This window comes from Bidens hawaiensis, unplaced genomic scaffold (genome assembly GCF_021521415.1).
Source record: "Bidens hawaiensis isolate Kalapana, Puna unplaced genomic scaffold, B.hawaiensis_p1.1 tig00037826_1, whole genome shotgun sequence".
NCBI classification, from domain to species: domain Eukaryota; kingdom Viridiplantae; phylum Streptophyta; class Magnoliopsida; order Asterales; family Asteraceae; genus Bidens; species Bidens hawaiensis.
Window position 1 is genome coordinate 1 of NW_027496628.1, and position 25386 is coordinate 25386.

Here is a 25386-nt window from a genome sequence, read left to right on the forward strand (position 1 = left end):
GGCAAAATTTTAAATCCATCATTACAGAAACGGCTGAAAAAGTTTAGACTGAAATGCCAAAAATAATAAATCATATGGACGGAAACGGAAGTAAACTTTAAAAAATGAAACTCCGAGTGTAAAAAAAGGTTCCCCAATATGCTAACAGAAAAGAAAAGCCTTAGACAATGAAATTAAACAAGTTGGTAGGAAATTCAATCATTAATAATTTGACCCAAAAACGATGCAGAAGAAGCTTGAGCTCAGGTGTGGCGAAGGAGACGGCGGACTGTGTTGTCATCGGTGCGGGTGTTGTGGGAATAGCCGTGGCCAGAGAACTGAGTTTGAATTACGGAAGAAACGTGCTGGTCATCGAGTCGGGTCCCACTTTCGGCACCGGAATCAGTTCTCGTAACAGTGAAGTTGTTCATGCGGGTATCTATTATCCTCCCAATTCCCTCAAGGTATGGTTTAGATGTTCTTTTCAAATTCACTATTCTTTTTAGTTGTAGTTGTATAATTTTCTAATTCTAAAATGGCCCATGTATTATAATATATGACCCTTATGTAGTCCCAATGTTATGATCTTTATAATTTTCTCGAGGCATCATCTTGATAAATTTTGACATAGTAAATAAATAACCTCACAACCTTATGGATTTATGCCATGTGACCTTAGGTTGATTATAGGGCCGAATGCCGATGTATTATTGCTCATTCGTTTTAGAGAAAAGTGGTTTACTTTTCTAAAAGAGATACCAAACAAACACAGGCAGTAAATTCTCACTCATACCAAAAGCTATTGGCTTAGGGTCCCGGGAGGATGAGATGAGATAAGAAGAAGCTAAGCTTGGCAAGCTAGATGGGTCGGGCAGGTTTGGATGAAGGGTCAAAACAAGTTATGAGAAAAATAGGTTCGGGTCAAAACAAGGTCGTTTCAAGAAAGTTACAATTTGGTTCGGGTAAAAACAAGTACTGGCCAATAGAGAGGCTGCTCGGTGCTCCCAGTGAGACCCAGGCTCCTAAAACCTTTTATTTATTTAAATTATTTTTTTTCAAATTAAAAACAAAACAATCATTAGTGGCAATAACTTTTGGAATATGGAGTTGATTTTATCATCAACTAACTATAAATTTAGACACTTTTTGTTAATAAGATGAAGAGCAGAAACAAGAGAAATGCTTGATTGCTGATTCCAGTATACATATTGTAGGCTCGTTTTTGTGTTAGAGGAAGAAGATTGCTGTATGATTACTGTAAAGAACACGAGATTCCACTAAGCAAATTGGGAAGTTGATTGTGGCTACTAGGAATGAAGAGGTTCCAAAGCTGAGTTATTTGTTGAATCGCGGTAATGAAAATGGAGTTGAAGGGCTGAAAATGATGGAAGCTTCTGAAGCAATGGCAATGGAGCCTCAGTTGCAGTGCATTAGAGCTTATGGTCACCTACTTCTGGGATGATTGATACGCATTCGTTAATGCTCTCACAATTGGTATCACCTCTGTTTAGTTAAAAAATTATGGTTTTAGATATAATTACAAAACTCTTATTACAGTGTTGATATTTTTTTTTGCATAAAGCGATTTGGGGGGTCCTACGCATTGAACAAACAATTTAGGCAACTTTTGACCAGGGCTTTAAATGAGCTGAGCCCGATCCAGAGTGGGTTTAGACTCGGCTCGTTTATCTTAGCGAGCTGAAATGTTGTGCTCGAGCTCGACTCGTCAAAAGCTCAAGCTAGCTCGTGGCTTGTCGAGCTGGCTTGTTTATTTTTACAAATTTTGCAAATTTTTATTTATATTAACATAGTCACATACCAAACCGTATGTATAATCAGAATATACTAAACCAAACTGTGAATGTGGTTTTCCATTCGGTTATCGGTTCCACAAATCTTGCTTATTCGGATAACCAAGCAGAATAAACCGAATATATCGGTGAAATTTGGTTCTATACACATTTCTAATCTAGATCGGTTGGTTTTCGGATAGGGCCCAAAAAAATTCAAAACGAATCAACCGACATCCGAACAGATATATGGTCTTTAGTCCAAACGAGCCAACAAGCGAGCCACCGGAGTGGACCTTGGCTCGTTTACAGATCCAGCCGGCACTGCTTGTTTGCAAACATGCCAATCAAGAGTGAGCTGCGAGCTTTTTGAATAGCCCTATTTTGGACCAGTTTCTTTTTATTTATTGTTTTCTGAATTGGCACGTGGATTATTAGAATTTAGAGGTGTAACGTAATTCAAATCAACTAATTTATATTAAATTGGTTCAAATTGACAGCTTTAGCTCGAGCTCTATAAGTGAAGCCCAAGCTTATTTGTTTCACAAGCTTAGCTTGAACTCATTTAAGATTGGCACGATTCAGCTTTTAGTGAGCTGATCTCAATAGGCGGCTTTGCTCATTTACACCCCCTAGTTGGAGCTTTGTTCATAAGGTGTGGCACATGTATGATTCTTGCATGGTGAATTCCAGGTTTGATTATACAGTATGTGGTTATCGGGCGAAGAAATTTTATCCAGAAATCAGGAAGTATTACCCTTTATTGAAGGACGATTCTCTGCAGCCCGGTTATTCTGGCATCAGACCAAAGATTTTCTGGGCCAGGAGAGGGCTTTGCCGATTTTATTATTCAGGTTATTATATAATATGAATGTCAATTCATGTTATCCCAATTGCCAAACACACCACATTCTGGCTTCATAATTGATATAAGTTTTGGGTGCTTCTGTTTTTATTTAACCAATTGATGATTTGGGGATTTGTGTTGCAGGGAGAGGAGTGCCATGGGATACAGGGACTTATAAACCTGTTTGGGATTGAATCTCCGGGTTTGACGTCAAGTATGGCCATTGCAGAGCATGTTGCTGCCAAGGTTTCTGCATAATTTAATACCTCAATTGCCAATAACACCAAGTGTATGCTCATTCTCTGTGTTGTGCAAACCCCATTTGATTTTTTTTATATTGAGTTTTAATCTATTTGTTGTATGTATGTATGTTGAACAAATGACAAATTTGTACACCTGATTTAAACATTTTAATAATTAAATCTTCAAACTTTTAAGTGTTTTTTTTGTCAACAAACAGTTTTATCTTTGAAGACACGAGTGTGTGTGTGTCTTTTTCAAGCATTTTAATTTTATCATTTTTCTAGAAATTATACGCTTATATGTCTTTCAGTATATCATTAACAACCTTGTTATCACTTGTATTTCTCAATAATTGCAATAAGTGATGAGGTATAGTTACATTTGTTATGCTGTCCTAAAGCTCTCCTATGCAGAGTTGTAAGCTTATGCTGAAATGGTATTTGGAGCTCTACACTCTCTTGCAAAGTGGATAAACTTATGACAATTGTATAGGCTCAATCACGGACATAAATTTTTACATCAAATAATCATACTTAGGAATGGCATGATTCTCGTTATGGTACCTTGTGTTGATGGTACACATGGAGAGAGTAGTGAATGGTGTTCTTGAGAAAATATCTATAACTCTTATGATCAATACCATTGATAATGTGATCCTTGATGAAAACTTTATGTATTCCCTATTAAAGGTACTAAGGGGAAATCTTAAATGCCCTTTAAACTAATCAATATTTACAGTTATTACCATCAAATAATTGTCGGAGACTAGTATGTCATATTGGTAAGGTTATTCAAATGATCCGTAAGGCCACATTAATGGGTTATTTTCCAATATAAGGTAATCTTCTGTCTCCGATAGAGGAACCAAAAGTTTATTAAGCGAAAAATGAAAATCATGAAAAACCAAACTAAAGGTACAATTAGGGGTGTTCATGAGCCGAATAGAACCGAGTGAGGATCTGCTTGCGCTTGGCTTGTTTACAAACGGAACCAAGCTGATCTGACGGGGACTATTTCAAACGCCATATAAGCTGAAGGGTTCATTTGTACAATTACAAAAACCCAAAAGGGCTTAAGTAAAATATCAGGTTCTAGCGTTTTCTTCAGGGTTTTAGGGGTTTTTTTTTCGATATCTATATCGTGTATCCTTCAATTTTGCTCCTTCAGGTACAATAAACAATGGCGGATACAATCATTACTTCAGAATCACCTTCCAATTCTTCCCAGCTGAATCCTCCATCCCGTTACCATTTGTCGCGTGTATGTTCTTCAGTTTCACAACTATTTAATATAATCATTCATTCACTTTATATATAACTTTAACTTTAATGTTTATTTGCAGATGTCAAAAGCAGTTCTCCCAGTATACATGCCCTAGATGTAACACACGCTATTGTTCCCTTCCATGTTACAAGGTAATAACCATCCTTATTATATATTTATTGTTCATGTGTAATGCAAATTGGTGTCCACTTTCAGAATTTATGTTTGTTTGTTTTTTTGTTTTACATCTTGATTTGAATCACAGAGCTAACGATTAGGGTTTTTGATATGCAAAATAGTTACTTTTTATCTTCTTATTCATAAGTTAAGCCCGGTTTGTGGTTTATGTCACTGCTAATTGAGATCACTGTTGTAAAAATCAGCCAATTAATCGGTGAATAAGCGCTAATTGGTGCTCTATCGATGCCATTTCGTGTAATCAGATTGGTAGGCAGTCAAAATCGGTTATTTGGTTTTTAAGCAAGAAAAGGTGACCTAATGAGTTAGAAATTCTGAGGTTTGTAAAAGCGGGGGAACAAAAATAATCAAGCAAGGGTTCGATGTGTGTGCGCGTGCATATAAGTTTAAAATATTACGTGTACAAATTCAAATCTGATTAATCCCTATTAGTAGCGAGTCGGTACCCCACCGCCCGACTAGCGCCTAACGATATTTACAACACTGATTGAGATGATTTTGCTTATGGTTTTTAGTTGTGTTAATGAATCTTGCTATATATGGTAGTTAAATTTTTGTACATCAAATTCATTTTTAATAATCCTTGTAGTCACACAGTCTAAGATGCACAGAATCTTTCATGAGAGATAATGTAATGGAGGAAATGCAACAATTAGAACCGGGTGATGACACAAAGCAGAAAATGTTGGATATTCTTAAACGATTTCATTCAGAGGAAGAAGCTGAGAGCATGGATGATGATGATGATGATGGTAAGTTATTAATTGGGGCAATTTCATATATATCCTTACAAACATTGAAAAGATCATATATACCCATGCAAAACTAAAAATACAATTCAATAATTCACCATTTACCCTTATTTTTCTAAACTTTAAAATTTCATACATGCCCATTTTTAACTTCAGTTTTTATTATTTACTCGTTAGCTATTTTACCAATGAACAATATTTTTTCCAAAAATATTATATTCAACTATCTTGCTTTTCTTTTATAGCATACATACATGATATACGAACTTAACTATTTCATTTATAACAAATATTAATGAGAACACAAATAAGAAAATAGTCAATGTTCATTAGTTTTCCATAGCCTTTCCATAGGTACCGAAATAAAAAAGTAGGGTTCTAAACAGATCATATAATGGAAAAGGGTAGAATGGTCCATTCATTAAATTGGGTATATGATATTTTTAGTTTTAGTTGGGAATATATGATATTATTAATGTTTGTAATGGCATATTTGAAATTAATTCTTATTAATTTGTTTGTATCATAAATTATATTTAAAATTTTGACTTGATAATTTGTGTTTTCAGCCTCAGCAGTATCCGCATTATCAGAGGAAACCATTCAAAAAATCATGTCAGGTATGTTTGTAGATTATTCCTTTATTCTCTTATCACTATAAATCATATAATTTCTGTTCGCCACATAATTCAACTTATTGGTCAACAGGACTTGAAATCAGCTTTGTTGATTTATCAACCGAAGAGAAGAAACATTTTCAAAGAGCTGTTGCTTCTGGTGAGCTAAGCAAGCTGATTGAGCCATGGGAACCTTGGTGGCTAAAGCCCTCGGCTAGAACCATATCTCTGAGCCGTGAAGGAACCCAACATGTCCAACCCATAACAAAAACCGAAACAGACCTATCAGAACACACCCATGAGGTCCCACCCGGTCCCGACACCGCATTACCTCTGGTCAACAAACTCACCTCAACCGAACCGTCCCCACTTTTAGCTATTCATCTTGTGGACATTTTATATAGCTACTGTTTCACACTTAGGTTATACAATGGCGATTGGAAATCAGACCCGGTTGACTCAGCAATGGTGGTTTTGACCGTCTCCTCAGTCTTAGGTCAAAGTGGTCAACCCGAGACGGTCATTGAAGCCTTGTCGTACTGTCTAGAACAAGCGTGCTCTCCTGCTTACCGACACGTGGGCGGGCCACAGTTCGGGTTGGGGGGTGGTTGATGATGTGGCGAACATGTTGGGTCTCAGTGGTGATGGGTTGGTTTGTGGGCTTTGTGATTTGCACAGGATGTTGAAAGCGGGTTTGGAAGGGTTAAAGATGGAAAAGGCTCGGGATGTGAAACGGGCAGAAATGAAGGCGAAGCTTAAATCGGGTGAGCGAAAGGTTTATTTTTTGATGTGTTGGGTGCATGAGCAACCACACGAGGCATGGTCGTCATTGGCGGGTTTGGTGATGGCTGAGAAGAATGCAACCATGGCTTATGTAGGCAACAGTAATAATAATACAAAGGGTGGATGGAAATACCAGAAGAAAGAAGATAGGAAGGGGAAGGTTATAATTGAAGAGGTCATGTAAGCAACAGATATTTACAGGCTGTTTTGACTTGTTTTGACCAAAATTTTGGGCGGAACTGCTAACTATGGTTTTGAGGAAAGACAAACTGAACTGGTGTGTATGTATGAAACCAAAGAACCAAAGTAGGAGTGGTGCGTGCTATGGTTAATATTGCTTTTTAAGTTGGGTTGCAGCTATATAAGTTTTTTGAATGTTCATTGTTATGTATTTATATTATTTAACAGTTAAGGTTTTGATGAAATCATGACACATCCATAACTATACAATTGAGTTGCTTACATACTAATAAAGTAATACCTTTTGATGTTATGACCTTCTGTCAATCGGTATACCTAGGTGGTCGGACTTTGTTGTTGTCTGAGAAAACAGCATATCAAGATCATTCCATACACCCAAAGCCATGTTACTAACATATATAGATCTTCATGCATGTCTGGGATCATCTTGTGTTATTCGGATAATCTTATGTCTTGGGTTTTGGTTTTATTAAATCATTTTACATGTCTTGTTTGAATTTAGTTCACACTTCACACTACATAACTATAGTGTGAGTTAGTGTGATATATATGTTGGAAACTCATGCCCAAACGAACATCAAGAACACTTTTATTATTCAAAACACAAAAATAATTACATAAAACCTTATTTATAAAGACCTAATCCCAAACTTATTAGGATAATAGGATTCAAACACCTATTTAAATAAATATTAAAACCAAACTAGGTAAACATAACCTCTTTAAATAAAATCATAATAGTTATCTAGATCTAACACTCGAAACTAAACTAAAACAAACTTTATCTTCCACATCTTAAATCCACTTAAAACCCGATTATGATCAAACCATTGAATACACTAGAGCACCTACTCGACACTAGCATTAGTAGCACCAAATCATTATAATATTCTATAGAATCTTAATAATAATAACGTGATTAAAATCTAATGAAATTATTTATTTGGATAAGTAACTCTAGATTAAACAATAAAATATTTAAACAAATCACCATCAGTCGTCTTTCAATTCCTGTACAGATTAACCAAATGAGCAACACAGGAGACAAAGTAGCTCAATTCCAATCCATCACGGGCCTCCAAGACACCGATTTATGCACCGAGATACTCTCGGCTCACAATTGGGACCTTCAACAAGCCATTTCCACCATTACGTCACCATCAGACTTCCAACACGTCACTCCTCCAACCACTACTGATGAACCAGCTCCACCAGGTTTAGCATGGAAGCTCATCACTCTTCCAATCTCCATCGTTTCCGGCAGCCTAGGGTTAGTCTCCGGCGCCGTTGTATTCGTTTAACATGATCGGATTAACTAACTCTGGCGACGGCAGAGGAGGTGGATCGGCGTCTAGGTCTTTAGTTTCGGTGTTGACGGCGGTGACCGAGGCGAGGGATTTTGTGAGTGAGTTTGAGAGTGAGTATGGGGACAGGCGGCCGAATTTTGTTACCGAGGGGTTTATGGATGCGTTGGAGCGGTCACGGAGGGAGTTTAAGTTGTTGTTTGTGTATTTGCACTCGCCCGAGCATCCGGATACGCCGGTGTTTTGTGAGGGGACGTTGTGTTCAGAGGTGTTGGTGGAGTTTGTGAATGAGAATTTTGTGGCGTGGGGGCGAGTATTAGGGCGAGTGAAGGGTTTAAGATGAGTAATAGCTTGAAGGCTTCGAGGTTTCCGTTTTGTGCGGTTGTTATGGCTGCTAGTAATCAGAGAATTTCTTTGCTTGAGCAGGTAGTTTAAGTTATGTTTTGATTAAACAATAAACTTGTAGTTGTATTTCAGATTAAGACGTAGATGTAGCTAGAAACTTTTTGGTGATAAAATGTAGTCGTATAATCCACATACTTAGTTGAAATTTTTACTTATTTAGTTTTGTATTATTGTAACTGATGTCATGCATGTCATATACTTGCTTGATATGGGAGATGCACTTATTTGAGTCATGAATGATGATGTGGCTGAACATACATGATTTTCGCTACAGCTTTGAGTGACTTAACTTATATGTTTCATAGATATAATGATTGGTTACCTATGCATAGGTAACACAAAATTACGCATCATATCTATGAAACATGTTAACGGACTGAAACCATTGCAAGGTATGGGACTTGTCCCACATCGGTTGTATGGGCAACTGATGTGGGGTTTATAAGCCAAATTGGTTCCCTTACCTATCAGACTAGTCTTTTGGGTTGAGTTCTTCTGTTTGGCTTGTAACAAAACAAAATGCCAAGTAACTCAAAAGATGTACCGTACCAGAAGCTATGAATGTTTGACTGCTTCGTAATTCAGAACTCAAATAATTACGTCTCCAATGTTATGCGAGTTTGTGTGTATGATAATAGTTCCTATAGTAAGAAACCAAGTAAGAAAAGTTTGCAACAAAGTTTGTCATTACATAGTTATATCTTTTCTTAACAAGTTTCTCATCACAATCACTAGTATCTGTTAATCTGATATACAACTACTTTAGGTTTAGTAACTTTTCTTGGTTTGCTGTAGCCTCGTAGGTTATTCAGTTTTTTTTCATTGTTAAGAAAAGTTTGCAACAAAGTTTGTCATTACATAGTTATATCTTTTCTTAACAAGTTTCTCATCACAATCACTAGTATCTGTTAATCTGATATACAACTACTTTAGGTTTAGTAACTTTTCTTGGTTTGCTGTAGCCTCGTAGGTTAATCACTAGTATCTGTTAATATGAATGTTTGACTGCTTCGTAATTCAGAACTCAAATAATTACGTCTCCAATGTTATGCGAGTTTGTGTGTATGATAATAGTTCCTATAGTAAGAAACCAAGTAAGAAAAGTTTGCAACAAAGTTTGTCATTACATAGTTATATCTTTTCTTAACAAGTTTCTCATCACAATCACTAGTATCTGTTAATCTGATATACAACTACTTTAGGTTTAGTAGCTTTTCTTGGTTTGCTGTAGCCTCGTAGGTTATTCAGTTTTTTTTCATTGTTATTACTTTTCTTTTCTGATCTTGTATGAATAGGGGTGCTACTTCTCAGTGAAACACAACATGAGTTGTATCTTTATTTTGAATCTGATTGCAGTCTTTATACTATGTGACTATTTTGTGAAATTTACAAGGGTAACAAGTTATATCATATATTTTTATTTATTGTAGGTTGAGGGTCCTAAATCACCAGAAGAAATGCTTACAATGTTGCAGAGGGTTGTTGAAGAAAGTGCCTCTGTCCTTGTGCCAGCTAGACTTGATGCTGAGGAGCGTAGAAACAATATGCGATTGAGAGAGGAGCAAGATGCTGCATATCAAGCTGCACTTGAAGCTGATCAAGTATGTTTTTAGATTTACTTTGTTTTGTTAACCACTTAACCGCCATCTAATGATTAGGACTTGATTTATTACATTCAAAGGCAAATGCATATGCATAGAATTAAGCAAGCTTTTATCGAGCTGATCTTGAGGAGCTTGGTTTGTTTACATCTCTAATCTTGCCTAATTTGATGTTTTATTGGCTGTGATTTATTAATTTCTTGATGCAAAATCAGGCTAGAGAACGCGAGAGGAGAGATGAGCAAGAGAAACTAGAAAGGGAAGCTGCTGAAGCTGAGAGAAAACAAAGGGAAGAAGAAGAGGCTCGTGAAAGAACCGCACGTGAGGCTGCAGAAAGAGAAGCTGCATTAATCAAACTAAGAGAGGATAAATCTTTGTCTTTGGGCCCTGAACCTGAAAAGGGGCCTGATGTTACTCAGGTATGGTATTCTATACTCTTGCATTATCCTCATTCCTCATGCTAATATAAGTGCCATGTTAGATTTTAAGAAGAAGTGTGTATTTAAAATTTGTAAATGGCCTGAGTCTTTGCTGAGAAATATCTGACTAATAAAAAGTAGCTTCAGAGATAATTTTTTTGCAACCGGTGAACGAAAGGCCTTATTGTTGGACATCCACAGTTTATATTTGTTTTTAAAACCTCCCAAGTGATTAATTTGTAAAATTATATTATTTTTGAAAAGCCGTACTTTTTTAGTCGTGCATGACACACTGATATTTAGGTGGCCTTAGTGTAATGTATTGAATAGTTGTCGTAGTCTATCTATAGATTATCCCTTACAAATAATTTTTGTGTTAAAATAATAACAAAAACAAAATTATTACATTTAAAACTAAAGTTTTGAATAAGAATAAAATTTGACCTTTTAGTTGTCTTATGGTTTGACCTATTTAGCGAAAGTTAATCAGCCAATTGAGATAAACTTATCATTATTATTTGGTGATGTAGGTATTGGTAAGATTACCAAACGGAGAGCGAAAGGGGAGGAGATTCCATTCTACTGCAACAATACAATCCCTATACGACTTTGTTGATTCTTCCGGGACCTTGGAAATGGGAAGTTACACTCTTGTCACCAATTTCCCACGTGTTTTATATGGTCAAGATAAACTATCTTTAACACTCAAAGAAGTTGGACTGCATCCTCAAGCCAGTCTTTTTGTTGAGATGAACTCATGAGGCTTGTTGCAGGAGCGACAAGTCTAGTTCATACTAAGGGCCCGGTTGTTTGTGATATAAATTTCTTTTTTTCTTCTTTCACTGGACCCATTCTGTGTTTAGGATATTGTTGATTGTGTATCATGCAGATAAACATTTTACCGAATGTATTAACCTAGTAATAAATAAACCTGTCTGACATACATAATGACATGCTCGGTTTTGTTCCAACCTTTGGTGGATGCCATATTTTGTTTTGGCTGTGGTTATCATGAGGGGATAACAGAACTAACTGCCTAAGGCTTGAATGTGGGTTTGTGTAGAATGCAATATTGCATCAGACAACACATGATGAACTGATCATCAAGTTCATGAAATGATGGACTCGGTCAGATGGAAAACATGATTAAAATAATAAAATATGCCAATACGATTTAAAAAATAAAATAAATTTAATTTTGTCTTTTATTAATAAACAGGTTAAAAATAATACATATATATAATCTATACTATATATAAAGCATGAGTTAGAGACCTCTTAAATTTTAAGAGGTACCAAACTTATTGCTTTGTATACAACAACTAACGCATCAAAATTTAAAAAACTAGAGGTAATTAAGTCTTTATATACAAATCTTACGTAAATTTCATTCTTTCAAAATATACTTACAATTTTGGTCCTCAACTTCACTATTTTTTTTGTAAAGTTTAATAATAGTTACAAATATGCCCCATAATTCAAAACTAACTACCCCACGACTTTTTAACGGACATAACTTTTTCACACGTTAATATTTTTTCAAAAAAATTACGTCATAAAAACGAGTATTTTATTCTCTTTAATTTGGGTATAATATTGTTATGGTTTTTAGTTTTAAAAATTTAGCATGTTACGCGCTTACCATTTAGAACCGGGTAACAAGTCGAGCTGGGCGAGTTCGGGTCATTTATAAAAGTACAATAGGGTCGGAATGAGTCGATACAAAAAAATGGTTATGGTTCGGGTTCGGGTTCGAGTAGAAATGGGCCAGATCAGAACGTTGTCGAGTCAGAACGGGTTTGGGGCCAAAATGGGTTGGTTTAAAAAATGATTTATTTCAAATTACTGTATATTGGTTAAGCATGTTTTAATGTCGGTAACGTGTATTCCCGTCCGGTTACACGTGTTCAATCTTCGATTACACGCAACTGGCTTTGCACGAGTTACACGCCCAACTTTAGACTATGTGCTCGTTGTCATCAGGTGACGTATGTACCGACACGGACTATGCGTTAAATATTGAGTTGCGCGTGCGCCCCGCTGCATTGCGCGGACACCATGCTAGTATATTCACATGTACCAGCTTTATACCAATAAACTATTTTGTATTTAGTTAGTTAAAAGAGTAAAAGCAACTGTCCTGTATAAATGGTGGCACATATTGCGGATGTGCATTCAACAGATAACTGGATATGTATATTTACAAAATCCACCCTCTAAGTTTAATCTAGTTGCATACCGCTAAAACTTACAAGAACAAACCAAACTTTCATTTGCTTGTGTTATTTAGGTTTCATTCCCATTCTTTTTGGTTTTATGGGGTTTCTTCGTTATTTAACTCAAGGAAACCCAACATTAAATCGAAAAATCACACGTCACAGTTTTTCTTTATAGGTGTTAGCATACCGATAAATATACACACATTTTCTTATTAGTTTCACTAGTTAAATTTAATAAAATATTTGCTTAGCTACTTCAAATTTGTTCTTTGAGGTTAGCATAAAAATATGAGCAATTTGATGTAAAGAACTAAAGACTTGAGTTAAGCTACTTCAAATTTCTTTATAGGTTTTAATGGATCCGATTGTCTTTATATTTTTGCATCTAGAAACGAAAGGAGGGTAGAATGAGGCTACTTCTTCAACGGCCTAACATGAAAGTAAGCTTTTGTAATTTTCAAGATTTATTTTATTAGTCTATAAGTTCTAAACTAGCCGAACTACTCAACATCGAGCTGTTAAAAAATGAGAATCAAGCCAAGTACAAAGAATTGAGCTAAGCTTAGGACTAAATTGGAACTCGATTAAATTGAGCTTGATTAGACTCTTAAGATTAAATGACTACTATTATATGTATATGATCACACTTATATTATATAATTTAAGTTGTATAAAATAGAGAGATAAGATTAATACCAATATACCATAGTTTGTGCATTATAATCAATAAATATTATATTTTAATCATTTAATGTGGTTGTTGTCTCTGTCTTCCTTTTTCTGACATTTTTCTACCCAAGTGATTGAGTAGCATTGGAAACAAAATCATGTTTTTTAATATTTTGTAAAAAAAAAAAAAAAAAAAAAAAAAAAACTAAGTCAACTATAGTATGAAATGAGACCATTACCAACGTCCTCTTGCTTGCATTTATGTTTAATGATCAAGTCATTGAATATGATTTTTTTAAAAACTTTTGTTTATAATTGTTTTTGAGGCATCTATTACAAAGAAATATTGAATAAGCAATTTAACGTTAACCTTCTATATCACTTTATTACACGTATATATGACCACCTTACCAACCCACCTAATGTGACCTTTTCTCTATATATTAATATTCGAATAGCTTTCTATTAAGCAATTGAACATGAACTAAAGTTCTCTCTTAGGCTTGCCGATAAAACTTTAATCACTTGTACTTGTAAAATATATTCAAACATGCTATAAAACTATGTCTAGTGATAACCTCCTTAACCATCCAAAATAATATATTCAAAGAATAAAATGCAAGGTTGTTGTAAAAAAAATATTTTTTTTAGTGTAAATGAAGATTTAACTCTCACTAAGGTTAACTATGATGAAATAACATCCCTAGACTAGTCATCAAACTAAAGGGCAAGCAACGCTTTAAACACCATTAAATAGAGGGTGCCAAAGGCGTTAAGGCAACTCTCGTGTAGTGACGAAGCTTATACTAGCATACTCGTGCGGGAGAGGGGGGAGGGGGGTTCAAAATGTATTAAACAAATTCACAAACGAGGGGGGTCGGGCTCAAACTTTCGATCAAAAGCAGCTAAATTTACACTACGTATAAAAAATTTCGGGTGAAAACAAGTAAATTTACACTGATACACAAAAAAACAAGGGGAGGGGGGTCATCTCAAGCCCTTAGTATACTTCGCCACTGCTCTCGTGAGTGTACTAACATGCATTAACAAGTGAAAAGACTGCAACATGATCTTAACAGGTTTAAAATAAACCAGGTAAAGTAAAGGTGTAGTCAAATATTAACCCGTTACACATAGTCTAAAATGTACTAAACAACCATTTCGAAAATGAAAAATAAAAGGTTGTTAGGGTTAAATATGAAATATGTCGAATAGTATAAGGACCTCACTAATCCACTCATCCCCGATAAATAGGAAAGAAAGTTTAAAGTTTAAACTTTAGATTAAAAAACATTATCTCGCGTTGAAATCGCTAGAAAATAGAAATTGAGCATTTGGGGATTAGGGTTTTATAATAGTCATTCACGCCTGCATTTCAATCACCAATCAATCAAATTCGCTTCAATTCGTTCATTCAATTCCCCTAATTGTCAACCCAATTGCAATTGCATACATAAATGATTAGGGATCTGAAGGTTTTCCGGTATGGCTAGATTGTTATTATCCCAACAACAAGACGATTCACGCCTGGTTTCCAGAATCCAGATTCGATCCACGAATCGTACACACGCATTATTATTGCCTATGAGTTTTGGCGGCAATTATTTCATGATCCGATCGTCAATTGATTCGTTCTCGGTTGCATGCGAAGCGTTCTCTGAACACGCCCAGCAACTGTAATTAGGGTTTTGCTCCTCTTTCTTCGTTGTTTCTGGATCTTTTACGGTTTAATTGTTGTTGGTGTTATTAATGGGTTCTGAATTAGGGTTTTTGGGGGCTGGTAATAATAATGAGTTGGTTAAGAAGTTGAATTTGGGGTTGGATTTGAAAGTGAGACCGGAGGTTGAGGATCCTGATGTTGTTGAAAGGTGCCCGAATAATCGATACGTGAGGGTATGACTAATGTTTCATTTTTTACTGTTTTTATGTGTTTGGTGAGTTATTGAAGTTTAAAAGTAAGAAAAATGAGTTTTGAGTTGCTTGTTGTGGTTAAGTTAACATGGCCACATGGGTTTGTGGTTGTTATGTTGGAAGGTATTTATTAGCTCTGTTGAAGTAGTATTAAATTGCGTTTAAAACATGTGATATGAACCAGAATTTGACCATGAGGTATGGTTGTAAAAATCGCGGCTAATCACTAATTGGTAGGGGTGTTCAAAAAAATCCGAATACGAAAATTTGGATGCCTGAAATTTCGGATTCGGATAGTGATTTTGAAAATTTTGGGATGTCTGAATTATCTGAAACATTTTTTTAGCTATTAAATAATAAGTACTAGTATTATTTATAAATTTCAGATACTTTTCGGATATCTGAAATATTTTTAAAAAATAGTTCTTTATAATGTTTTTTGTAATTATTCTCTTTCTAGAATTCGGATATCGGATATGAACTTCCCTACTAATCGGTGGTTCGCTATGGAATTTTCATCTAATCAGATAACTAATAGCTAGGCGGTCAGGCCCAGCAATTTTGGCCAAATGAGCCAAACCCTGTAAAATCCGGTCCTGAATGGGTCTAGGAGGGGTTAAAATCTGTCTACTACAAAAAGTTACATATAAAGATGTGTATAATATAAAACTGGAAATTACATATAAAAATTCCAATCCGATTATCGCTAGTCGGTACCCCACCGCCCGACTAGAGAGTTCTACAACACTGCCATGAATTGTTACGTTTTTTTTATTGTTTTGTTTATTTACCAGTTTCTTAGTGTTTCTTGTGTCCTGTATTCAGTATAATGAAATGCTGGGGAGAGGAGCATTCAAGACTGTGTATGACTTCTAGACTTATACTCTATTTTCCTTATGTATAAGTTTGTACATCCATCATACTTGTAGATATAACTTTATTTTTGCTAATGTAAGTCTGTGTTCTTTTGTGTATTTAAATAACTTTACTTACTTTTTTGTTTTATTTATTGACAGATATAAGGGTTTTGATGAAGTTGAAGGAATTGAAGTTGCTTGGAACCAAGTGATGCTAGACGATGCTATGCAATCTCCCGAACATTTGGAGAGAGTTTACTCAGAGGTTCACTTGTTAAAGACACTTAAACACGAAAACATAATCAAGTCCTATGTTTCATGGGTGGATGATGAAAAGAAAACTATTAACATGATTACCGAATTGTTCACTTCTGGGAATTTGAGGCAGTAAGTTTAAGTTCTGTTTCTCTTGTTATACACTTTATTTAAATTCTATTCGAATAGGGTTAAAATTATGTTTTATTTGCTTTTAGATACCGAAAGAAGCATAAGAGTGTTGATTTGAAGGCGATCAAGAATTGGGCTAGACAGATCCTTAAAGGGTTGGCTTATCTTCACAGTCATGAACCGCCTATTATTCATAGAGATTTAAAATGTGACAACATTTTTGTTAATGGAAATCATGGAGAAGTGAAGATTGGAGATCTAGGACTTGCAACTCTGATGCTACGTCCCACTGCCAAAAGCTTGATTGGTAACTGAAGACCGACACTCGCTTAGATTTTTTGTAAAGTTGATAAAATGTTATTTATTTGTAATTGATTAATTGGATTTCAGGAACACCCGAGTTCATGGCTCCAGAGCTATATGAAGAGGAATATAATGAACTAGTCGACATTTATTCGTTTGGAATGTGCATACTGGAGCTGATTACTTGTGAATATCCGTACAGTGAATGCAGAAATCAAGCACAAATATACAAAAAAGTTACTTCTGTAAGTTTCCTACCATGTATTTGCATTATGTGACTTGAAGTTGCAATAATCTGTTCTAATGTTTGGACAAACAGATTTTGCTTCTGATTATTTGATTTTTTATGGCCAAATATTTTGTTTCATGCCAATTACAAACTGTAACAATCCTGTTTACTACTTCTATACTTTTGCCAAAAAAGTCCTTTTTGGTCATTATTAGTATTATAAATTCAGAATTTGTCAAACATGTAGCATCTGTATGTCTGGCTGTTAAAGCTATAAACAGTTATATGCTTGTTACAACTATAAACTGGTATAGCTGATTCAAACACGCATAATGTGTTATTCCAGAATGTGGATGTGTGATCTTGGTTTTTGTTTGTTGCAGGGTATAAAGCCTGCTGGTCTTTTAAAAGTCAAAGATCCACAAGTGAAAGAGTTCATAGAGAAGTGTTTGGTCCCACTGCCTCAAAGATTGTCAGCAAAAGAGCTTCTGAAAGACCCATTTCTTGACCTTGAGAGTGTAAAAGAGCATGTGCACGAGTCGGTCAACTTTGACTTGGTCAACCTGCCAACACCCAACGATTCTGCCATGGACATTGACCGTAATGATAATAAGGTTTCATCTGGTAGCTTAGGCATGAAGAGCAACACTAGCATACTTGAGCTTCAGTGTCTCAATGGGAGGAATGATATCCGATTGAAAGGCGAAAAGAACGAAGATAACTCCGTCATGTTAACTTTGAGAATTGCTGATTTTAGTGGTAAGATTTGTTTATCTTAATGTGGTAAAATTGGTTTCGGTCGTTTTTTTTGTACCGAACTAAAAAATCTGATTTAAGTAATAAGAAATTTGATTTTGTTTTATGTTTAATAAAAACTATTATTCGTTCGATTTTGCTATAATCAAAATCCGGAAAAACCGTTTTTTAAGTTAATTACAAGAAACTAACAAATGGTATGGCTCAAAAACTTTAGATCCAAATGTGTAACAACAATTAATTATTAACAAAAAAAGGCCCAATAGGGCCTTAACTTTTTAAGCTGAAATGGTAATACCGAACCGAACCCATTGCAAAAACAGGAAAAAAAACGAAACTTTTCAAAAACCCAAAACAGATGCAATTTTTTTGTTATATATGTTCAAATTTCTCTAATTTATGTAGGTAGCGTGAGGAACATTCATTTCCCTTTTTATCTGGATTCCGACACTGCACATACAATTGCTCAAGAAATGGTCGAACAACTTGACCTACTGCATGAAGACGTTGCTGTAATTGCAGAACTGATTGATGACATGATCTTGAAGTTCGTGCCAACATGGAAAACCTCTTTCAAGAAGTCTGGTTCTAGTGGCGGTTCTGTAATTGTTCAAAATGATCAAACTGCAAGTGGGCCCACAAAGGCTGAAAATAATAATAATGTTGGGTCGGATTATTCTTCATCTACATATTCTGGTGATTGGATGAAGAGCTCGGGAACAATAACCAGTGATTCTTCAGTGCTGTGTGAAGAAGAGAAAGACGTGTGCGAAGACTTGAAGCAAGAACTTGATGCGATTGAAGCTCGGTATCATCACTGGTATAGTGAGTTGCAGAAGTCTCGTGAAGCTGCGATTGAAGAAGCAAAGAGGAGATGGGTGACCAAGAAGAAAGAGTCGGGCTTTTGAGTTTGGTACACAATAAATGATTTGGTGTGTTTTTTGATTCGTGTGTTGGTTTTGAATTTTTTTACAGTTGGCTTTAGACGGTTTTGTTTTAGAATTTGTGAATGCTTATCAATTTGTTGATGATTGATTTGATTGTAAGGTACATTGTTTGAATTTTTTTTCCCAGGTCAATGATAATAATAGGTACAGACTACAGGTGCTGGTTAGCCCTGCTTGCGGTGCGCACATATGATGTATATATGTGTGAACCCTCGGGTGGGCAAAAGTGAAATTGCACTAATTTTGACGTTATTTTACTAATCTCGTGAAAATAACGTTAAAAGTGACGGACGGTTAATCAGGCATCATGTAGTGGCGTTGATAGCTGAAAGATAAGGGTACATGCACCGATCAGCCGGTGTCCCGATGATTGAGTGCTATGTGCCTTATATCCAAGGCTTGATGCAAAACTACTATCGAGCCGGGGGTCTCACCGGAAGCAGCCTCTCTATCCCTATGGGGTAGAGGTAAGGCTGCTTACATCTTACCCTCCTCAGACCCTACCATAGCTTTGCTATTGGTGGGATATACTGAGTACAATGATGATGATGATGACTACAGGTGCTGGTTTTTTTTTTCTGTTTACTAGTTTTGGGTTGTGTTAAATCTTAAACGGGTCAATTATATAATATAGCTAAGAGAAGAGTTAAACAAGATGCAGCGGGTTGAATATTGCTGTTGTCGGTTAAACAATGTGAAATGGGTTGAATGCAGATATGTGAAACGGGTGAACATAGATTTTACGCAAAAGAAAACGAGTCAAATGAAATATATTAGATAAAAGAATGGTTAAACAGTTCGCATAAAGAGTTTAGCTAAAATGCTAAATGAAGAGTTAAACAAGAGAAACAGGTTGAATGACGATTTTAAGCTAAACAAACAAAGATTTTAGCTAAAAGAAGCGCTAAACAAGGTGAAACGAGCTAAATAAAGTTTTTAGCTAACTTAAGGGTTAGTATAGGTAAAACAAGTTGAATAAAGATTTTGGCAAGAGTTAACAAGGTAAGATGGGTTGAACAAAGATTTTTAGCAAAAGAATTAGTTAAACAAGATGACACGGTCCAAGTAAAGAGTATAGCTGAAATAAGTTTTTAACGAGAAGAAACCAGTCAAATATTTTATTTTAACTAGTTACAAAAGATGAAACTGAAACAGGCTATAAGATTTTATTAGAAGAGTTTAACAACGTGAAAGTCATCTAAAGTCGTCGTCTAAAGTCTTTCCTGACCGTACAACCTTTTTATTTTTAAATCATAACAAATTTGCACTTAGTTAATAGTTGAACAATTGATTTTTAAATGTTTTTCTAACTGCATAAAAATGTTTCATTTATATATTTAGATGTACTACAATCATAAGATCGCTTTGAAATCTAAAATCAAGTGAACATCAGTTTGAAAGATCACATACATGTATATACAATATCACAAATACCAAATGTTTAACCTTATATACACCATTCGAATTACAACCTTCCATCTTAAACACATGCATCAATGGAACAGACGAATCGCCAACCAATCGGGCCAAAAACAACAAACAATCACTTATTGAACACCACCACATTTCATACACTTACCAAGACATAATATAAACATATAAACCATTAAATCATCAATTACTACTACCAATTCTCTTTGACAATTTTGGACTTCTCAAGAATAAACTTGCCTTCCTTATACTTTTGCGATTCCTCATAAGCCCGCTCGTATTTCCAGCCCAATACCTCACGACAATCCAAGCAGTACACGTCAGCAACTGTGTGGAGCCCGGTCATCAAGTTCCTATCTTCTTTCGGGCCCATTGACACATTCATTGCATGAGAAAACAGAAAGGCTCTACCGTTCCTCCCCTAACATATAAAAGAAACACAATTTTGATTTGAGATGAAAAGATTAATTTCGTATATACCGTTACAAACTTGGAAATTTCCGTACATATACCCAACCAAAACTAAAAATATCATATGTTGGTAACTTTAAAGAATTTTTACTTAGCGATCACACTCTACCCATGCCCATTATAGTTGTTTAAACCCTATTTTTTATTTGAATTGCGATCAACAATTCGACATCGACAATAAACAAGCTATAAATCGGTAGAAAATCAAAATTTAAAGTTAAAGATGGGCATGTATGGAATTTTATAAAAGTTTTAGAAAAATAAGAGTAAAATGATGATTTATTGAATGGTTATAATGAATTGGGTATATTTGATATTTTAACCACTTTGTAAGGCCATTATATGATAACTTTAGTTTTGCATGGGTATATATGATATTGTTCAAGTTTGTATGGGTATATATGAAATTGCTAAAATATTATTATAATTAGAATTTAGAGAAGTTAGTAATCTCGTCACGTCACATCTGCAAAATTAGATTTATTTCAAGAATCATCCTTTCACTAAGAAACCAGCCAACAATGTATTTTGTTCCTTTAAACGGATCAAGAGCAAACGTATATCTTTAACTTAATGGGGGTGTTTGATTTCGTGTTATAAAAGTGATTATGTGATGTTAAATGGTCAAAATAAGATAATAAGCTGTAATAAAAACGGGTTATCTAAAATAGTTATTTTGCTATCCTTGTGCTGTTTAAAGCAAGTGATTAGTAACACATAACATGACCCCATAAAACATTTTTGTGAAGAAAACAGACATTTGAAATGAAATTAAAAGTCTTTCAAATTCAGATAAAAGATAACAATGTAAGGAGACTAACCAACTTAAATTGGTAGTTTAACCTTAATAACCAAATAGAAGCAGAATATGTTTATCCAAACATTAAACACTCGTTATCCCAAGTTCCCAACTTCAAGTCGCAAAAAACAAGATCCAAAATGCAAATCTTTTGTTTAAAAGTAGAGCTCTCAAGACACTATTATTTCAACTTGAAGTTGGGATAACAAGTTTTTAGTGCTTAAATAAACTTCTATTTGATTATGCTGAGGTTAACTAACAATTTTGATTAATTAGTTTCACGACACTGTTATCTTTAAGTTGAAGACTTTCATTTCACAATATGAACTTTTTACTTCACAAATGTGTCATTTTAGTCCTGTTATGTATTACACTATTACTAATCACAACAGAAGCACATCCAAATACTAATTTTGTATAACCATTTTTATTACCTAATTATCTGATAATGATTATTCAACATCAGATAATCACTTCGAAAAGACACATCCAGACATCCCCTTTAAACTATCAGATAATCACTTCTAAAACGCACATCCATACACCCCCTTTTAAGTTATCATATAATCACTTCAAATGCACATCCCCCCCCCCCCCCCCCCCCCCCTTCTCTCTCTCTCTCTCTACTAAAACATACATCCAAACACCCCCTTTAAGTTATCAGATAATCACTACTAAAAAATACATCCAAACACCCCCTTTAAGTTATCAGATAATCACTACTAAAACACACATCTGAACACTCCCTTTAAGTTATCAGATAATCACTACTTAAACACACATTGAAACACCCCTTTAAGTTATTAGATAATCACTAATAAAATAAACATCCAAACAATAACTATTTCTAAATGACGCATGCAAACACCCCCTTAGAGCTATCAAATAATAATTTCTAAGAACCAGGTTTAAGTTACCAAATAAGCATTCTAAAACACACATCTAAACACCACCTTTAAGTTATCAAATAATCATTTCTAAACACCCCCTTTTAAGTTATCAGATAATCAGTTCTTAAACACACATCAAAACCACAACTTCTTGAGCATCAAAAATCAAGAAACAGTACTTTGAATCATCACAACTCTCAACAAAATCTTCAAGTTTTGTTCTCACCTGAAAAGCTTTAGAAATGATATCATCATGAAGGGCAACATGATTTCGACAATTACAGCAGCCATATAACCTCGGACCCACTATCTCCGCCATTGATGATTGAATCTGTTGCCACAGTCAGATAAACCCTAAATACTCAAATCAGATGATCATAATCAAGAAACAAAGAAAATAAAAATAAAAATAAAAAAGCAATCTTTTTTCCTAATATCCTACCAACAAGAAAGATTGATACTTAACTTCCTTTTGTTCTTTGATTAAAGCGGTTTTCAATTTTTATGGAACAAAATGGTGCAAATTGAAATGGGTAAATTGAAAACAGAGTAAATCCTAATAACCCAAATCAGATTAATCATAACCAAGAAACAAAATGAACAGAAAAAAAAAACAATCTTTTTTACTTAATATCCTACCAACAAGAAAGATTGATACTTAACTTCATTTTGATCTTTAATTAAAGTGGTTTTTAATTTTTTATAGCACAAAAAGGTGCAAATTAAAATGGGTAAACTGAAAACAGAGTAAACCCTAAATACCCAAATCAGATGATCATAATCAAGACTCACAGAAAAAGCTAGAAAAGTAATCTTTTTTTCCTACCAACAAGAAAGATTGATGCTTTAACTTCTTTTTGTTCTTTGATTAAAGTGGTTTTTAACTTTTACAGTGCAAAAGGGTGTAAATTAAAATGGGTAATTGAAAATAATAATATTATTATAAGTTAAAGAAAGCTGAAAAAGAACACAAATTAGGATCAGAGAAGGTTACCCAGTAACCGAAGTAGCTGAAAGCAGGATGGATGATGATTCATTGGAGTGTGTATATATGTATTGTGTGTTTTATTTAATTTAATAATAATAATAATAATTTATGGCAGAAATGATGGCTTTTGTTTGATTTCAAATCGGTGACGTGGATGTTCTGAATTTCAGAATTATGATTGTGAAGAATAAAGAAAGAGACTGTAGGGTTTGTTTTTGGCTGTGTTGGATTTTAGGTGGGCTCTCAATTTTATCATCTTTTTGTTTTCATTTACATCATTCAAAACCGGCTAAAAACGATCAAATATTCGATTTTAAGTGGTTCAAGGATGATACCGAGACGGTTTGGGTGATTCCAACTTCATACGTGATTATAAAAGTTTGTCGTGTATCTGGTTTAAGACGTGTTGTGTATATATCGGATGTATAATTGCTGGTTAATTGTCAGATTTGCATATCCGACCCAAAACCCGTGTGTTATTAACCCTTATCCGTTTGTTTTACTGTGCATATATCGATTCTCAAGAAATTAGTTTATAAATTACACAAATAAATTAAGTATGTGTGTTATGGTTTAATTAGCAAAGGCTAGTTAAAGTGTCACGTCATTGTCACGTAGACAGTAAGACTTTAACTACACACTCCCAAATTTAAGAATTGTTGGTTAATCATTGTTTTTGGTATAACTAGCTGCTACGTGAAGAGAGGAAACCACAAAGACAATAAAAAAAAACCGTTATGTGGATGGCACTCTGGGTGTTGTTTAGGGCGGTGCGGTGTTCATGACGTCATCTTGTCTATGTGGCAAGGATGGCGTCCCAAACCGAAACTAAAATGTTTTGTTCAAAGCCACCACACTACCACAATGACATTAGTGGTGGACCTAAGATTTTTTTCCCAAAGAGATCCCCTTTTTTGGTGTAGATTTTATACAACCGACATTAGAATTTTAGGGGCGGTGGCCGTTCGGGTTAGGTCGGGGCAAGTACTGTTTAGAGAAGATGAGGACTCAAACTTTTTTTCTAATTCTGTCCGAGATCTTTTTTAGTTGTCTGTTACTTGGATATGAGATTTGTAATAACTAGGTTTACAAGCAAGGGATTTACCATTACACCAAACATATTTTCATGAAGTCCTTGAAAATTAAACTATCTACTATATTTAAAAAAAAAATGATAGGAGTCTTGGGACCCCGATCCGACTAAGGTGGGTCCGCCCCTAAGTGGCATAGTCCATAGTACGTCCACAACTCGATGTTGCAAAAGGCCTAAGTCAAATAGTCAATAATCTACATTAGTAGGCTCAAACTCAAAAGACAGCATGCCATCTAAATCCAGTATGCCTAACATTCTAACACTCACTTCAATTATGAGGCTCTGGTATGACTTGACTTATGAGGCATAACCACTAACCAATAGCGTGCCAATTACCACACACCGTTTTCACATGACAACTCTTCCAACATCAATCAAACAAATATACTATAAAGTTATGTACCTAAACACTTAAAACAGATACATAGAAAAAAAAGAAAGAAAATCATGTCGCTATATAATCGAGTAAGCATGTATATGTTATTGGGTGAACAAATATATCTTCAAATCCCATACCCGGTCCAAGGGCGGATAGAAGTGGAGTTTGGAGGTTTAGGGTTTTGATGTTTGGTTGTTTTAGAGTTTTAGTTAATCCGTTTGATCAACTGGTTAAATTATCACACCTTAAGTCTGAAGATAGTGTATAGTTATAATAGTTGTATTGCAAATTAGAGAATAATTAATTTCAACTAATCAAAGGGGCCCAACACCAAATGTGAAGCTTTTTTTTATTGCTTTTAGAAATTACATGTATAAATTATCATTATTTAACTTGTTTTTCTCACCTTTTGTTTTTACACAACTGATTTGTTTCGATCGACCCATTTTTTTATGTCTACCACTGCCTGGTCCCAACTCCATGCCCGATTGGCTTTAAAAATTTTCGTGGATATGTGACGAGTTTTAGTACTCCAAGCCACAACTGCAAAATAAAAGCCAACACGAATAATCCTTCAAATTAGCCGCGCTAACACTTTCAACCCTCACACGAATAATCCTTTTAAGTATTGGGGGAGAGACCGCTTTGGGGCACC

The 25386-nt window shown here is 34.9% G+C and overlaps 2 protein-coding genes and 3 pseudogenes across 6 annotated transcripts; 4 read left to right on the forward strand and 1 right to left on the reverse strand.

Annotated features, from left to right (window-relative positions):
* The first annotated feature begins 167 nt into the window (after positions 1 to 167).
* Positions 168 to 3050, forward strand: LOC143589811 (L-2-hydroxyglutarate dehydrogenase, mitochondrial-like; annotated as a pseudogene). Its single transcript, XR_013145352.1, has 4 exons — positions 168 to 443; positions 1194 to 1473; positions 2425 to 2623; positions 2761 to 3050. The product of XR_013145352.1 is annotated as an L-2-hydroxyglutarate dehydrogenase, mitochondrial-like (transcript).
* A 1165-nt stretch (positions 3051 to 4215) lies between these two features.
* LOC143589812 (uncharacterized) lies at positions 4216 to 6816 on the forward strand (annotated as a pseudogene). Its single transcript, XR_013145353.1, has 4 exons — positions 4216 to 4274; positions 4910 to 5072; positions 5648 to 5692; positions 5781 to 6816. The product of XR_013145353.1 is annotated as an uncharacterized LOC143589812 (transcript).
* An 863-nt stretch (positions 6817 to 7679) lies between these two features.
* Positions 7680 to 11463, forward strand: LOC143589808 (plant UBX domain-containing protein 10-like; annotated as a pseudogene). Its single transcript, XR_013145351.1, has 4 exons — positions 7680 to 8403; positions 9813 to 9983; positions 10199 to 10402; positions 10933 to 11463. The product of XR_013145351.1 is annotated as a plant UBX domain-containing protein 10-like (transcript).
* Positions 11464 to 14625: 3162 nt separating this feature from the next.
* LOC143589809 (putative serine/threonine-protein kinase WNK10) lies at positions 14626 to 18834 on the forward strand. The gene is made up of 7 exons (XM_077070461.1): positions 14626 to 15183; positions 16027 to 16064; positions 16218 to 16445; positions 16532 to 16752; positions 16836 to 16993; positions 17361 to 17736; positions 18139 to 18834. Exons 1-7 carry the CDS (start codon positions 15040 to 15042, stop codon positions 18639 to 18641), a joined length of 1668 nt encoding a protein of 555 aa, XP_076926576.1. The 5' UTR covers positions 14626 to 15039; the 3' UTR covers positions 18642 to 18834.
* Positions 18835 to 20132: 1298 nt separating this feature from the next.
* LOC143589813 (protein yippee-like At4g27745) lies at positions 20133 to 23341 on the reverse strand. Of its 2 annotated transcripts, none has more exons than XM_077070464.1 (3): positions 23266 to 23341; positions 22498 to 22625; positions 20133 to 20532 (listed from the first exon to the last, which is right to left on the reverse strand). In XM_077070464.1, exons 2-3 carry the CDS (start codon positions 22588 to 22590, stop codon positions 20305 to 20307), a joined length of 321 nt encoding a protein of 106 aa, XP_076926579.1. In that variant the 5' UTR covers positions 22591 to 22625; positions 23266 to 23341; the 3' UTR covers positions 20133 to 20304. The 2 variants fall into 2 exon arrangements, with proteins under 2 accessions (XP_076926579.1, XP_076926580.1); XM_077070465.1 differs by having other exon boundaries at positions 22498 to 22602; positions 23266 to 23314.
* Positions 23342 to 25386: the final 2045 nt, after the last annotated feature.

Coding starts and splice junctions, on each gene's coding strand:
- LOC143589809 (XM_077070461.1), top strand. CDS start 15,040: ATGGGTTCTGAATTAGGGTTTTTGGGGGCTGGTAATAATAATGAGTTG. Junction 15,184..16,026: donor CGAATAATCGATACGTGAGG/GTATGACTAATG, acceptor TCCTGTATTCAG/TATAATGAAATGCTGGGGAG. Junction 16,065..16,217: donor AGAGGAGCATTCAAGACTGT/GTATGACTTCTA, acceptor ATTTATTGACAG/ATATAAGGGTTTTGATGAAG.
- LOC143589813 (XM_077070464.1), bottom strand. CDS start 22,590: ATGGCGGAGATAGTGGGTCCGAGGTTATATGGCTGCTGTAATTGTCGA. Junction 20,533..22,497: donor TCATTTCTAAAGCTTTTCAG/GTGAGAACAAAA, acceptor TTTATATGTTAG/GGGAGGAACGGTAGAGCCTT.